Source organism: Sabethes cyaneus, chromosome 2 (assembly GCF_943734655.1).
Source record: "Sabethes cyaneus chromosome 2, idSabCyanKW18_F2, whole genome shotgun sequence".
NCBI classification, from domain to species: domain Eukaryota; kingdom Metazoa; phylum Arthropoda; class Insecta; order Diptera; family Culicidae; genus Sabethes; species Sabethes cyaneus.
Window position 1 is genome coordinate 162,881,136 of NC_071354.1, and position 16,116 is coordinate 162,897,251.

The following is a 16,116-nucleotide window of genomic DNA, read 5'->3' on the forward strand; positions in this document are numbered from 1 at the left end:
GTGTAATGTAATCGTGTAAATGTAATTCGAACATAAAGAATACATTTTCATGAAAAGAATCCTAGTTTCAAACAAAAACCACAATAGATCAAAGAACTGGTCGCAGTGGTCCAAGGTCCTCAACAAGGAAAAAAACACAAAAACCGGAATTGAAATTTACAGAATCAAAGCACAGTGTTCCAAAAGGGTGAAAAGTGTAACTTTTTCCTACCGTCTTTTGTTTTCATTTTACTACTTTTGTTCGTAGGAATATCTCCCATAATCTGAAAGTGTCAAAAGTTATTCATGGCTTACAAAGCCAAAATAAACAAATTAACTTTTTTGTGTTGGCAAACACAGACATAGTTTCTTCAGCGAAGTTGTAGAAAATAGAACGGCAAACAAATTTGTGGAAGAAATTACATTTCTATCGCCGTCGAGTGTAGCTATACAAAGCATTTTCTTTGGAAGTTCTTTAAAAATTAGTTTTTCATGCATGGCTTTTGTTGGTTGTGTTTTATAAGAACATATTGTCTTAGGAAATTATCGAAGCACTCAAAACGCGTGTTTCTGTAGAAGGCCGTAAATCTCCTGCATCTTTATTTACAAAGTTATTGCTTGTTAGCTTCATTTTTCTTTAACTTTACGAGCATATTGGGTAAAATGGGGCAAAGAAGCGTCAACTGTTAGAAAGACGTTGAGGCCCATTTTTTTGTATTTCATAAAATGGTTTAACAGTGCGTGCATTAAGCTAATGGCGTTCACAAAACACACCAAACATATGCTAAAATAAAGCTTAAATATGTGACAACAAGTAAATGTCTTCTGCAAAAACGTGTGTTTTAAGTGCTTTAATATTTGCCTAGAACAATGCAACCAACAAAAGTTAAGTATGAAAAAGTAATTTTTAATGTGCTTTCTAAGAAAATACTCTATGGTTCTGCACCGAATAGAGATGGAAATGGTATTTCTTCAGCAAATTTGCTTGTTTTTTACATTTTCTACAACTTTGCTAAAGAAACCATGGCTTTAACTACTAACACCAAGAAGTTATTTTTTATTTTTATCATAGTTAGCCATGACTAACTTTTGACCTTTTCAGCTAATGGGGGGTATTTATACGACACTAAGAAAAAAGTTCTACTTTTCGCTCTATTGGACCACTGTGTAATGACGTCTCATTTCTCCTTAATCCTAAAGTTTTGCTTTTTCTGGCTACAATGTTGGGATTAGATGAATAGAGAGAAAATATTCTCTTTGCTCAGGACTGAGAAGCAGTAGATCATAACATTATGAACAATCCGCACCGGGAGTGCGTTCGGATATAAGAGCTACCTCTGGGAAAGTGACATCTGTACTTGAATGAGCCTAGTGTTTTTAATGCAATTTTACAATCTTAGAAAAGCTGCGAATAGCGATTAGGTTCTTTATTTTCATTGTGTAAACATGAAACCTGAACACGACTAGCAATATTGGGTTAACCTAGACACGGCCCAATTCGGCCTCTGAATTTGCTTCCAATTTATAACATATTTTCAATGTATATTAAGATAACTTAATTGCAATAACGAATTACAAAATTCGCACAAAATATGTAATGGAATCTTTCTCCATTGACTCAAAAATCAGAAATGGTCTGTCCCAACACCATGTGCTGCACTGGTAAGCCTTTAGGTTACCATATGCAAAGGAGAGTTCTTTGAGAACTCATTACGAATATGATTATCTGTTATTTTTTCCATCAACGTGAGAAGCGTCGATCTCAGACTAATTGGTCTGAAGGGTTTAGGCATGATTTTATTTTTTTTTTGCCCAGCTTTGAGTCTGAATTCTACCCTGAGTTATCGCCAACTCACGGGAATACATCCCACCGTAAAGCTAGTACGAAAGAGGTTGCTGAGCTCGGATATTCAATTTCGTCCACTTTTTGTAAGAAGATGGGTATGATGTCGTCCAAACCTGGAGATTGGTTCAAAAAACCTGAGTACCCATTTGAAGCCTCCGTAAACTGTCAGCGTACCGGCAAAACCAAGTCGTTCGACACATTGTGTAATGACTCATCTCCACTGAACGTCGCGTCCAGTGGCTATTGCCGAACCAAAGAAAGGCGTTTTTATAAGAACTTCCAACGTTTTCTTGGACACCCATCCTCTTTTTTCACTTAGCCATAGTCAGACATAGACTGGATGTTCTCACAGAACTTGACTATGAATTTCTTTTTGGCCTTGCAAAGCACTGCGTTGTATTTGATGAAGGATGTTCTGTAGGCATCCCAATTGGCCGTAATTATGGCCCTGTTGAATAAACGCCTAACTTTCCGAAGAAAGATACTATCTCTGATAGCGTTAACCAAAGCGTCCCTATATTGATTACACAGACATGGTTTGAAGTTAATTATTCAAGTAGATACTTAACCTTATAAGTTACATCCGTGCTGCCCCACATAGTGTGGTGAGCGTTTGCATCGCAGCCAATCAGCCAGCAATATCCACGTTTATGGCCCTCCAGTACCCCACGAGCGCAGCAACCCTGAATGGCGGTATGCCGTCGTTGTCACCTGGAAAGTATGCGAACGCCTCGACCAGGTCCTGATTCTCCGTAGTCGTTGGCACTACCGGTTTGTCGGCAACGAAATTTCGTTGTATGTATTCTGTAAGGGCTGAAAATTTTCTTTCTTTAGTTAACAGAATCGTCCCAGTTTTCGGTTTGGGCTGCACGTAACTTATTGGAGGTGAGCTGATGCATGCATGTACAGAGAAGCTGTCGAGAGCAGACGGAGGATCGTCTCGTTCGAGATATGCACGCAGTTTAAAAAATATTACGCGACCCTGCGGTGGTGATTCATGAGATGTGGTCGTAGCAGCGCTTCATGATAACTATCATCTTTTCCTACCACTTTACTGTTTCCTTGTCGGAACAGACGAGGAATAGGTATAGCCGTTCTTGAGCTGGCCAGAAATTTAAATTTCGGGACAAATATATTTGCGGTTAAACGGCGTGTCTCACCTCAATATAGTCTTCGGCAACTTTTTGAATGAAAAAATGATGCATCTTTTGAAGGGGTCTTCCAATATTTACGTGTTACTTTAACAACAATTTGAGTAATAACTTTTTGAGTAAATTTTTTTTCACCTTTTTGGTTTCAGAATATAAAAGATAAACCAATTTCAAGTATTTTTTCTGAAGATATCAAACTTCTACCTTTTACCCATTTTCAGCAATAGACCTTTGTTTATAAACGACCCCTCAAATAACATTTCTTTTTGTAACATGTTTATTTCAACAGACAGCTCAATTTGATGTTCTAGACAACATTTTGCACATTACAGAGGAATATTTTTGCTGAAGACGGTTTCGCTCTTTCTGCATTACTTAATAAGATATAACTGTTTTTAGGCTAAAAACCGTTTACTTTCAAAGTTTAGAATAAAACAAGTTCATTTATATTTTTCTGCAATAAAGGTATTCATAAACGGTCATAAGTTTCCACTTTATTAACGGTATAATATTTCGAGAATATTGTACCCAATATTCTCAAACAGCCAGCACATTTTTTGTGTTTGGCTATTCATTTTCAATAGCATCGAAACCTGTATGGTCGCTGTATTGATTTCATCAATTTCGTAATAATCGGAGACCAGAGGTGCAGAGCCAAGAGCCAATCATGCGAAAACCTTTAAAATTCACCAGACAATGTTTTGCCCATAAGCATTCCATGTTCATCGTCGCAGATACACTTTCAAATAAACCAAAATACATCGTTCATTAACAGATATTTCAACAGCAATTTTTCGTTCGGATTCTAAAAAACTTGGTTCACATTTGTCACTTGCATTTCATTCGGAATTTACTCTTCAATTACCAAGGACCTACATGAACTCATCACCTAGAACGCTTTAAGCATCACCGTACACGTGTGTATTGATTTGTATCATCACTTATTTGTAGCTTCCGTTAACACATTTTTATTCATGATTTTTTATATTTTTTACACAACACCAAATCACCAATTGACACGCACATCACACTCTAACTTACACGCTGCACATGGAACTTAAACACCGTACAATGTGCTCGTTTGCCCACAGAACAAATTTTCCAGCCCATTCCGATCGGCAGTACACATACAATACTCGAATCCCATGCCGAACACAATTTCCACTTTCCAGACTCCAATTCGGCAGGACTCCAACGATGAGTGCATTCCGTTGCGCTCCAAGAGCGTATGACACTTGCTGAAACGGCTTAAACCAAAGGTCGGTGGACCAGATCGTGACCAAAGTCACCCCGACCCCAATGAAGACAAAGTTCACTGCGAGGAGAGCGAATTTATAGAGTTGTAGATCGACGTTAAGGCGACTGCTCCGGCGGAAAACCGGCGTGCTTTAAAATATACATATCATTAGGATTAAGGCGAAAAGCCACCGCGACGAAATGTTCCAATTACAGAAAAATATACACTGTATAAACCATGCACAACATGGCATTCAATACGAATATTGCTCTCTGTTTCTGTTGGCACACGTTTTCTGACTACATACTTTCGAGTACAATATAGATGACTCCTTTTTCATGATGCGACAACCAGCGACTTGCACTATCCGCAGGTGAGTCAAATATGTCCTGGCGTAGAGTTTCCATTTATCCTACTCGGAAAATTCATGTAGCCAGGTTGTTTCTCATTTTTCACACAACGAAAATTGGCTCAACATTGTATCAACATTTGAACTGAAAAAATATCACAATTTTGTATCTAATAAACTGCATCTTCTGTAAATTATCTGTCCGCTATCCGTGTGACCCTACTGTTTGTGTCCGTGTGTCAGTGTGCTGATTCTGTATAATGCGCAACCCGTGCTATCGTGTGATTCGTGGTTGACCAAATTTAATGCTACTAGAAAACAAGCTCGAACCAGTGCAATTAAAAACTTTCTCTTACCAATGAAATAATGGCTTAAAACTAACATCCCAAAAGTCGTACACATATAATGCACAGTGTGATGTGGTGCGCTTCTTCTCCTTACCCGTTGCTTTATAGCTGTAGCTTGTTGTGAAAAAGTGCAAGCCACGAAATGGAAAAATAAAATCCAATGTCACCCGACCAGGGGTTTCAATGACTGCGAGAAATGAGTTTTCAAGGGGAGTGGTTAAGTATTGCTATCAAACTGTCATTAATTTTTTCTTGCTTGATTAATGGTATGAAAATAAGTATTATTAGTTCTGATCAAAGACGTCTACATTTTAAAATTCTATATCATTCAAGGCCGTATTTTTCGCTCATAATGGTGTGATCTGATACTAGTTAAATCATTATAAATGAAAAATTAAAAAAATGAATACGAAAATCTTGCAGATCTTTATAGGGTATACATTACTGAATTTTATGCTTATTGTAAAAGACTATTAATGCAGTCCCACTTCCTATCCTAGCACATAGCGCGAACTTTTCCCAGAACAAGACCACTTATTTTCCAAATATTTTGCAGTCAAGTCGCATTTACGTGTGAACTCCTTCTAGTCGCTTGCAGTTCCACCATATTTCTTCAGTTACCTTTCACAAAGGACCAGTGTTCCTCAATCGGCCTTAACTTCGAGATATTGACCGGATTCCTTTCGCTGAGAACCACAGTGACGCCATTGTCATTGTACCACTTAGACTAATCTCAAGTTTTTAGTCTTGACCTTGAAATGCGGTCATACATATATATTAATATTTTTTGAAACGATGGTTCTACAATTAATGAAGGGACGGTAGGGGAAGGAAATGAAAATTTTTGGTGAAGGAGGGGAAGAGCGGAAAGGAAGGGGGGGGGTATTGGTAGCTACGCTTGACAAGTAGTCATTTTGACTCCTACCTTTTGTCCAATGCTGGAAGGTGCATGAGTCGAACCAAGCTATAATCTGAGATTATAACCGGATTCGAACCCACAACACCCGCCAGGGCATGTGGTTCGCTGGTACTTGTACCTTTGAATCATAGAGGCGCTGGACAAAAGTACAAGTACAAGTACAAGTACCAGCGAACCACATGCCATGGCGGGTGTTGTGGGTTCGAATCCGGTTATAATCTCAGATTATAGCTTGGTTCGACTCATGCACCTTCCAGCATTGGACAAAAGGTAGGAGTCAAAATGACTACTTGTCAAGCGTAGCTATCAATACCCCCCCCCTTCCTTTCCGCTCTTCCCCTCCTTCACCAAAAATTTTCATTTCTTTCCCCTACCGTCCTTCATCAATTGTAGAACCATCGTTTCAAAAATATTAATTGTACCACTGTTTGATCGGATTCCAATTTGTAATCGTAACCAAGTTGGCTCTCAAAGGGTAGCATTTTGTTCTGAAGACATTTTTTTATAACATTTGCTGGTTCATGGTTCCAAAAGTTACGATAGTGGCGCTTTTCAGTCCGCAGGTACAGATTGTTTGTCAAGCAAGAATCATTTTTGAGTACTTCCGCCTCATTTTTATATTGTAGTCTTCCAAAATTACTTCTACGGGAATTTCTCCGAAAATTTCCGTGGAGTGCGGTCCAATATCGTAATCGTACTTCGTCAGTATATTGTCACCGAACTTCCTTGACCTTCCTCATCTTATAACACCTTCAAGCGCAATGTTGAATAGCAGGCAGGAAAGAAGTCCGCCGCGAAATTCGAATCCTGGATTCCCATCGTTGCCATGATCAAGGATGGAAAAAGTCATTCACTCAAATGAGCATCGCTGATTTACGATCATAAGTTGTCAAATATAAAAAGATTACTGCCGCTAACGCTCAGCAGTGATCCAGAACTATACTGATTCGCTCTCGCTGTTAGATGTGCACGGACCAGTCTCGAAAGAGAAATGATTCAGAAGGGATATGAAAAAATACTGATTGGATCAGAACCGACACAATCGCAAGACGAACGTAAGCGATGGGAATCGGTTTGAACTTGGTTCACTTACCCTCACTGATCGTTCAGTTTTAACTCAATGGTATTCACACTTCTGCTATTCAAATATTTTGTCATTATTCTCCATATGTTTCAAATATTCAATCACTTTGTAACTTATTCAGAAGTTACATAACTTATTGGAGCAAAATTAAAGCTGATTCAAATCATTTCGGTTCATGAACCGGCTTCGGGTTTCGGCTCATATTCAATTTGTTTCGTATGCAACAAATGATTCAAACTGCTATGAGAACACGCTTGGTCTCTCTGAGTGAGCATATAAAAGGTGATGGTTGTGTGAGTTGAATCGGTGATTGAGTATCGATGACAACATTTTGATACGATTTTTGACCATGCCTGGCCATGATAAATCTAGTAAGCCTCCCCCGGAAAGCAGTTCTCGTTCAGAATTTTTCATAGCTCTTGTCGGTTTACACTATCATATACGGCTTTGAAAACAATCAACAGGGGAAGTGTGGGGACTCGAAATTCGCAGCACTTTTGGAGTATCTGGCACAGGGTCCGTTGTAGCCGACCTTATAACTTCCCACGATTCTATTGGCCCTTGGCGGCAATGGATGGAAGGTAGCTCGGAAAAGCACGGCGGTATTCAGGATAGTGATCGCTCGGTTGTTCTCACAATCTAGCTAATCGCCTTTCTTGTATAAATATCCCCGTAAAAATAAAATTGTAGCAAATAACCCCGTCTTTCCATTTCTCCGACAATCCTCCCTTATCTTGACAATCAATTAATTGAAATAGCTGACCAACTTGTCCAGGCCTATTTTGATAAGTTCCGCTCCAAAGCATCCTTTCCTGCTACTTTGTTGTTCTGCAGCCGCTGGATGGCTTCTTTAACTTCACTTACCGATGTGAGTGGCACATCTCCGTTCAGGTGTTCATTGAAGTGCTTCTGATGCATTCTGACGGGTGGCTCTACGCAGCCTTTGTACCCGCGCCGCATTTTTCTCGTCTAATATCTATTGGCACTCCTCGTCAAACCATTCGTTACTAAGATTCAGTGCCACACGGCCTAAGACGTTGTCCGCTATGCTGTTAATGGCTGTTTTCACGGCACTCCAACAGTCCTCAAGAGGGGTTTCATCCCGCTCACCAGCTGTCGGACAGCGTCTTCTCCAGAAGGTCAGTTTCGTAACTCCTCCAATTTTTTTCTTTGCCGTATCTTCATGTTCTTTCAATAAATTATCATCTGGGATACTTAGGATGCTGGGAAACAGGGCTGCAACAACAAAAGAGATCTTTTTTTGTTTAGCTCCTCTAGCATCTGTGCGTCGTAGTTCACTTTGCCTATTACTACGACCATTTTATGTGTACGTACCCTGATATATAATGCCGTAGCTTTATTTTCAATTGATTAATAGTTTGTACTTCGAGATTATTCTTCGGGTAGTGGGTTCCTGTTGGTATCGGTATATAATCATATCTCCAACAATGTGATTATAACCGAAGACCCCGTTACTAAAAAGACTGGCCTCTCTGTTATTTTTTCATATAAACGTCAAGCTTCACTATCAGCGGCGCTTCTTTTAGCGAAGGTGGTAAATTTTGCATTAGTGTTAGTAAGCTCTCCAAAATTCTGTATTGGTTTTTGTTCGGCTATGTTGGCATGGCTGTATGAATACAAGCACCCACTCACACAGATGCATCCAGGTACCACCTTGGCCGGTAGAGCGAGCTACCATCAGTGTCCCCCGCATATTGGCGGAGCTGCCAGTCTTCTTGTTATAGAGGTCTACATTATAACTCAATTTTCTCCTAACTAGTATAAAACCATGTAAACATGTACATAACATATAAATTAAAATCGATTTCTAAGTTCGATAGATTATGTTGGATGAAAACTACACTTACTCGTACATCCTTGAAATTGTACCGAAAATTTAAGAATCATTTTTATTTATTCTTCTTGCAAACAAGTACGTTGAAAATAAATATTTCGATACAATTAAACGAGAACAAATCGGACTCAAGCGCGTTTTCAAACTCTTTCCAAAATCTTTAACGATATACAATAAAGTGAAGTTTCTCATTGCTTTCAAACTGACTTCTAGCTGTCATTCAAGTGTATTATATTCTTTAAATATACGAAAGTAATGAAACAACCAGCTGACGAGGCTGGCCATCGAAAAAGGCGATATTTAATCTTCTATATAAAAGAAATCAAACTGCTGTACCTTTCGCATTAATATGCTAATGATATGTCTTTGATTCTGTAACCGATTTAACTGCAACTTTTTGTTATGTCCCAAATGCTACAAGTTTTCCAATGCAACTTTTTGATTAATGTTTGTTTACAATGCATTTATCATGTGTTTCTTCACCTGAACCTTAGTAAAGTGACTATAAATAATTCCTAGTATTTAATCACTCCTTCATCATTGCTTATAAACATATATACATATATGCTATATGCTATAAACATTTTTCCTTCTTTTGCAAGTGTAAAAGAAATCTTCATTTTTTTCATCATTTATACCTCTTCTTAGACTACTGCATAATTTACTGCAAATATTCATAGAAATTTCAGTTCAGTAAACCACTAAGGAAACAAACGTGAACTTAGTTCCACGTGAATAAGAACTTTTAATATAGTCATTTAGTATATTGTAAATATAGCATTTTTCTAATAAATTTATTTGTGTTTTTTTTATCGCAGTTATAAGTCGATGTTTTATTTAGCATCTTTTGTTGGTTGAACTATTACACATTATTGGTAAAGAAAATTTGAAACAGATTTATTACTAATATCCATCTCTTTGCTATTCCAAACCTCATCATGTCGATCATTTCGGACGCCCTACTGCAACAGGAGTACAAAGACTTTATCGATGCAGAAGGTTTAATGCCACTTCCCACTTCCGATTTCCACACAACGGTCTGTTTAGAGATGCGTATGCTAAAGAACAGCATGAACAATAACTGTATCGCCCCACCAGCACAATTTGGTCCAAGTACAATATCATATCCATATCCGTATGTGGATACACCAATCAAACATTCTAATAACTGTAATAATAGTAATGTTAATAATAAAGTCAACGGTACCAGTAACAACAATAACGCTAGCGTTAGTAATAACAATAGTAATAGCAACAACGGTGATTTAGCTAGTGTTGATAGCTCCGATACCTACGCTAGTTGTCAAACGCATCCATTCCTGTCACAAGGTGATCTAACATCTGATATTATAGACATGTCTTTCGACTTAGATACCCTAGATACGAACAATCTGTACATAAATCCGCTGGAAAAAGATACTCAGCAGCAGCGTTCCGTAGGTAGAGGCCAGGTGAAGAAAAGTATATCCGGAGACACCGGCCTGAGGAGCCTTGGGGCCAGCCCAATGGACGATGAGTACAAACAGTTCCAGACATCTTTCGAGACAGCCGATCGGGGTAGCCGTGTCAGCCTAAACGAGACCCCGGTACCCAAACATCGCAAAACACGCTTTCAACAGGGTGCCGCTTCTGCAGCGCTGGCCGCTGCTTCCAGGCCCAAAACACGATTTGAAAACCTCAAATCGTCTATCGAAAGTCTCGAAGAATCTGGAACTGCAGCAGGTGCGACTGCCAGCAGTAGCAGTACGAACAAAAAAACACGCAGATCTTCCTTCATGCCAGCCAAAAGCATAGCATCGGCGACCAAACTCATAAACCAGCATCTGTTTGGTATTCAAAATCCATCGCCTAGAGGTAAGTACTACTGTAGAAAACATAAAATTGGTCATCATCAGTTCACACGCTAATATCTCTGTTTCACATTACACACCGACACACAACAAAGCATACTGAGCTAGTGTTACAATCCACACAATCTCACGCGTTGGACCACACAACACTTACACCCACAAGCTTTAGCCGTACAATCGTTGCGCAAAGGCTACACATACATGCTAGGATATGTTTTAACTGTCAAACTCCACTCCACTCTAGTCGCATACCTACTAGTGTTGCTACACAATTGTTACTATCTATGCAAACTCACATACAGACACCATAGTTCTTGTTGAACAACACTAACACACCACATGTTCTGTTTGATGTAAACTTGCGTGTACGCTGGATGCGAATTTATTGTTTTTTGTCTTTTTTTCTTTTTTTCTCACTGTACACGTCAACCAAAAATTCTTTATTTTGATTAAAGTTTCGGTTTTGTTATTTCGAGTACTCTAACTATTTCAATGTGATTTTTTTATTGTGAAGTGTGATAGTGGGAAGATCACGATTATAAATTGTCCAATCATGATCACCGTTATGGATGAACATCTTTGAAATCATCGCCAGGGCTCATAGCCAGAGTTGCCACTTTCACGGATTTTTCTGTGCAATCACAGATTTTTTCATCACTTCACAGCAAATCACAAAATCTGTGATTTCCGATGATAGATATTTTTAAAAAACCACAGACCATTTCTTCGATAGTATCACAGATTTTTAAATCAGAAACAAAAATGGCAACTCTGTCCATAGCAGCTACTAAACGAAATTTTGATACAAAGTGTACAAAAGGCAGACGAGTGATTGCTGAATACCGTTGCAACCAACCGCCAGGATGCGGATAAACTCTAAAATATTATTAATCATCTTTTTTATAAATTTCGCAACAATATTACTTTGTCTGGCCATTTGGCATAGAATAAAAAACTAGTATTTGTTTGCCAATACTTCGACTTTGTTTAAAACAATTATCTGTCGCAACATATTCCCCCGACAAAACCAAAGGTCTTTAAGCATGAGGTACTGAACACAAAAGTGAGTGTAGCTCTATTCTGTATCTGGCAAACAACACAGACGGTATGTGCTCACCGATCGACGATTCATGTCCTTGAGCACGTAAGTAACCCCGTTGGTTTCGTACCCCTTCAGGACATCTTTTGAACAGTGGCACGAACCTAGACCCGGTCAGAAGATCGTAGGGCTCTCGTGTTGCTTCAATAGAGGAAGCAGACGCTTCTGTAAACATTCCTTGAGGTAGATCTGGCCGTTTACAGTTCCGGTAGGCACGAACGGCGCACTCCGTTTGCCACATGAGCTCGGTTGCCAAATCAATAGAAGAAGAGTAGCCCCGGAAGCTGCCGGAAGTCCGCCTTGATGTAAGTCTCATCATTTATGATGAGACAATAAGGCTTCGTCAGTATCTAGGTGTACAGTTTCTGGACCCGTGACTTTCCCATCGTATTTTGCGTTTGTCACGATTTGGATCCTTCTACACTTTGTACGTATGCAGCCCATCCCGGTCCTTGGCTCTCTGAACGAAAGACTTGGACAGATTCAACTTTGTGACCAGCATTTGGATTCCGCTTAAACGCTCCCACGACACGCTTGTGATACTGATCACTAATAGAACATCCATTCTGACCACAATTCTCCTTCCGCTCGATACTCAGAGTTTCGTAGTAACGTTTAACCACACGACTCACAGTTGAGTGCACGTTTCCGAGTTGTTTTTCCGTGTCCTTTTGGATTTTCCAAATGCTTGCGCAGCCATAAAAATACAATGTAAACAATACACCCTAAACTACTTCTACCCAAATTTTCAAGCGAACCCAATGGGTAATTTTCTGCAGTGTTTTTTCCGTGATGCAGTTTGATGTGGGACATCCTTTATCCACTTTCCGGAGTTCTTTTCTGCCTTGTTGATTGTTGCTAAACTGAAAAGTTGGCTACACTGTTAAAGAAAAAGCTTTTATATACTGTTTAGCTGGAAGCAAAGCCCAATGCAATGGAGACTCAGTGTTTCAAGAAGCTGTAATTTTGCTCTTAATTTTATCTAGGTTAAGTTTTACTTGAATATTTGAGATAAAATTGCACTCATTGAGAGAAAAATGCGAATTTAGTTTTCAAATCGAGAATAACAATACTTCGCAGCACTGATCATTTACTTTGAAAATATAAAGAAACATTAACAAAATATTTCCAGAATAGAAGATTTGACGAAAACGTTCATTTTAATTGAAGGGGTGCTAACATTGATTAAGGAGAGCACCCAACAAACATGTTTGTTCATTCAATTATTATATAGCTGAAACCACGGGAACAAGTAGTTAATAAGCTGCTATACAACAAAAATGTTCCTTGAGCAAACAAAAATGTTTATGAAGCCCGCACTCGCGTGGTGTAATTTTCTCATATACGCGTTCTCGTTCTAATGAACACTGACAAAAGCACCTCTTTTGGACTCGTTTTCTTATTTTTTATGCCCTGCGACGAGTTTTTGCGAGTGTCTGTTTAGTTATCAGCCATGTTCGTCGCTCTCGCTCGTCATTGTAACCCAAACAGTTGATACCGAACACTCACGAGGGTTCACACTTTCATCCGCATGTGAAGCGAGGGCGTGAGATAAAGAAAATAATAAGTGGTCAAGCAAAATTTGCAACCATATATCCTACTCACACTCGCGGGCTGTTGGTTTCGTGAGCGAGCTGTATAGAACAACGGCACGAGGCTGTACACTCGAGAAAGAGTCGGTAGCAGAATGTATCACACAGCATCAACGGTTGTTTGTCGTTGATTTGTAATCATTAAAAAGTGACGAACCTGTACCAGGATTTCAAAACTTAACGATTCATAGACTTTTAATGGGCACCAAACATGTTTAACATATAGAATTTGGTTTCTGTGGAAAAACTTTATTTTGAGTATTCAAAATTAGAATTTTAAACACACCTGGCTAATTTGATTTGGCAACCTTGATAGAATCATTCATAAATGCTTTGATAAAATGAAAAATACACTAACAAAAGATATCTTGTACAGAAATTCTAGTTGTAACATTCACTTTCCTCAGTTTTTTTTATACTCCTAGTAACACGTTTCCACCTAAACCAACGTACACTAAAATGCAACATAACTGAAAAACATAGTTTATGTCCACGAAGTAGGTTATAGCCGATGTAAACTGAACGCCCTATAAGACCAATGTTGAACAACCGACCTAATGATATGAATCTATGTTGTCTCTCTTTTTACTTTTTTCTCTTTTTTGCATTCCGCCAAAATCTGCCAAATTCATCAACCGAAAATAAATTTTCGTTTTGAAATCGACCGCCACGGCTGGTTACCTGAAATCCATCTTCCATCCAATAAAAAATACAACAACTCTATTCTCCTATACTCAAAACCATCATCCCATGATCATCGCCAGGTAAAGAAGATACTAAAAAATTATCATTGTCCATAGATTCGATAGAAACGTCACCCCAATTAGAAACGCACCGGCGGTCGAAATCTATTCTGAAAAATAAAACAGAAGCGTGCAGACTTTTGTCCGATCCAGAGAGCGAAAGACTGTTGGCAGACAATATGTCTGGGTCCGGAATGTCGGATAACGGTGCCACGATGGTAAATTTGTTTTTTGATTGTCGTTTAAATGAGTAAAACCTATCTTCCGTACACCTTGTATAGACAACATCCCGTCCAACAATTTTGATAGTTTAGAAATAAACTTTAGGAAATAATGTTTTGATCTATAAGCTGTATAGCTAACGGTTTATTCTTTTGATGCCCTCAATAACCTAAGCCCCAATATATGTATTAGTGTTCGTAGCTTATAATATATTTTTGAATGTTGAGTATCTTTTACCTTACTGTTCCATTTACGATAATGTTTCTGGAGATTTAATTTCCAATTAAGCTTAGCCCAAATACTATTACCTGTAATGTATTTTCGTGTGTTACATCTGTCCGTTTAATCTCTTGTTTACATTGCATGGCTACTGTTTGTTTGAAATCTTCCAGTCAATGAATAATCTTTTCCAATCATCTTAATAAAACAATAATTACAATCTTGTTAATTGCTAGCAAAAAGAAGCTATAGTGCTGAGCGGGTGTGAGATTTTTCCGACCACAGACTAACTTACTGTTGTTACCTTCACTTCATAATATTCGCACCAGGGGAGCGACTCAAATACTGACTACTCTGGATGCACCATGATCGCCACTTCAATTACACCGATTGCACAGAGGCATCGTTTGGTCCACCAACGGTCCACTCCGGCGTCGTTGGGCAGTAAAACACCGACCAAATTTCAACAACCTCGCTACTCGCAAGAAGAAGTTGCTCGCCAAAGTAAACCGCAGCTAACCAGGGGCATTGGAATTGGAACCTACGTTGATCATTTGACAGGTGATCGCCGGCTCGACAAGGGAACTCGTGAAAGTAGCACAGGTTAGTAGATTGATAAACCTAATATTTTTAATCTCTAAAAAAAACTACTCTTTCATATGCACCATTCACCCAACAATCAAACTGAAAAACAAAAGAATCGGAAACCGCGTTTTCAACATATCTTGCAGCTAATAATAATAGCAATAAGGACAAAGCATCGTTCGCTGGAAGTAGTCTGACCTCTAGTGACGAAAGTAAAACCACCACTAGCAGGGGGAATTCAGTGGAAAACCACGGCGGAAGCAGCGGCTACGGAGCATCGTCATCGTAGCAAGTAAGTGTCATTAGAGAATTAGAATTTGTGAATTGGTATTTCGTTGGCCATGCAAAAAAACATCCTTATCGTAACCTGCGAGCAACGTACAGTCCAATTCTATACCAATAACCAATTACTGTACAATTCTTGTTCTTGAAGAGAACGGATTACACTGTACATGTCGTCCATTACCCTTGTGACGTCCGATCGTAGTCTCCTAGTGATCACCATTCATAACGCCACCTATAAAGTGCTTTCTCATATCTTCTTTAGGCGTCTATCGCCGCTAGTAAGTAGATTCGTGGGAAGTTACCAAGCCGGATTTGTAGACGGGCAATCGACAACGCACAAAATCTTTGTGCTGCGACAGATCCTCCAAAAGTGTCGCGAATATCAAGTCCTTACGCACCACCTATTCATAGATTTCAAGACCGCCTACGATACTACCGACCGTGAAGAGCTCTGGAAAATTATGGACGTAAACGGCTTTCCCGGGAAGCTAACAAGACTGATTAAGGCCACGATGGATGATGTTCGGTGCTGTGTGAGGGTTTCGGACGCGTTATCAAGGCCGCTTGAAACATGAAGTCCCCACAAAGCGATGGTATTTCCTGTCTCCTGTTCAACATTGCGCTAGAAGGTGTTATGAAACGTGTGGGTTTTAACTTGCAGGGCACGATCTTTAACAAATCTAGCTTATTTATCTGTTTCGCTGACGGCGTGGACATTGTCGGAAGGACGTTCCAGGCGGTTGCTGAGCAATAT

General features: G+C 39.2%; 1 protein-coding gene across 1 annotated transcript in view; it reads left to right on the forward strand.

The window, feature by feature from the left end:
• LOC128734695 (potassium voltage-gated channel protein Shab) overlaps window positions 1-15,366 on the forward strand; it is an 83,819-nt gene extending 68,453 nt beyond the window's left edge. Inside the window, exons 9-12 of the mRNA XM_053829004.1 lie at window positions 9,739-10,621; window positions 14,073-14,269; window positions 14,822-15,095; window positions 15,191-15,366. Of these exons, the coding sequence (XP_053684979.1) occupies window positions 9,739-10,621; window positions 14,073-14,269; window positions 14,822-15,095; window positions 15,191-15,366 (1,530 nt within the window). The remainder of the gene's footprint in view (window positions 1-9,738; window positions 10,622-14,072; window positions 14,270-14,821; window positions 15,096-15,190) is intronic.
• The last annotated feature ends 750 nt before the right edge of the window (window positions 15,367-16,116 follow it).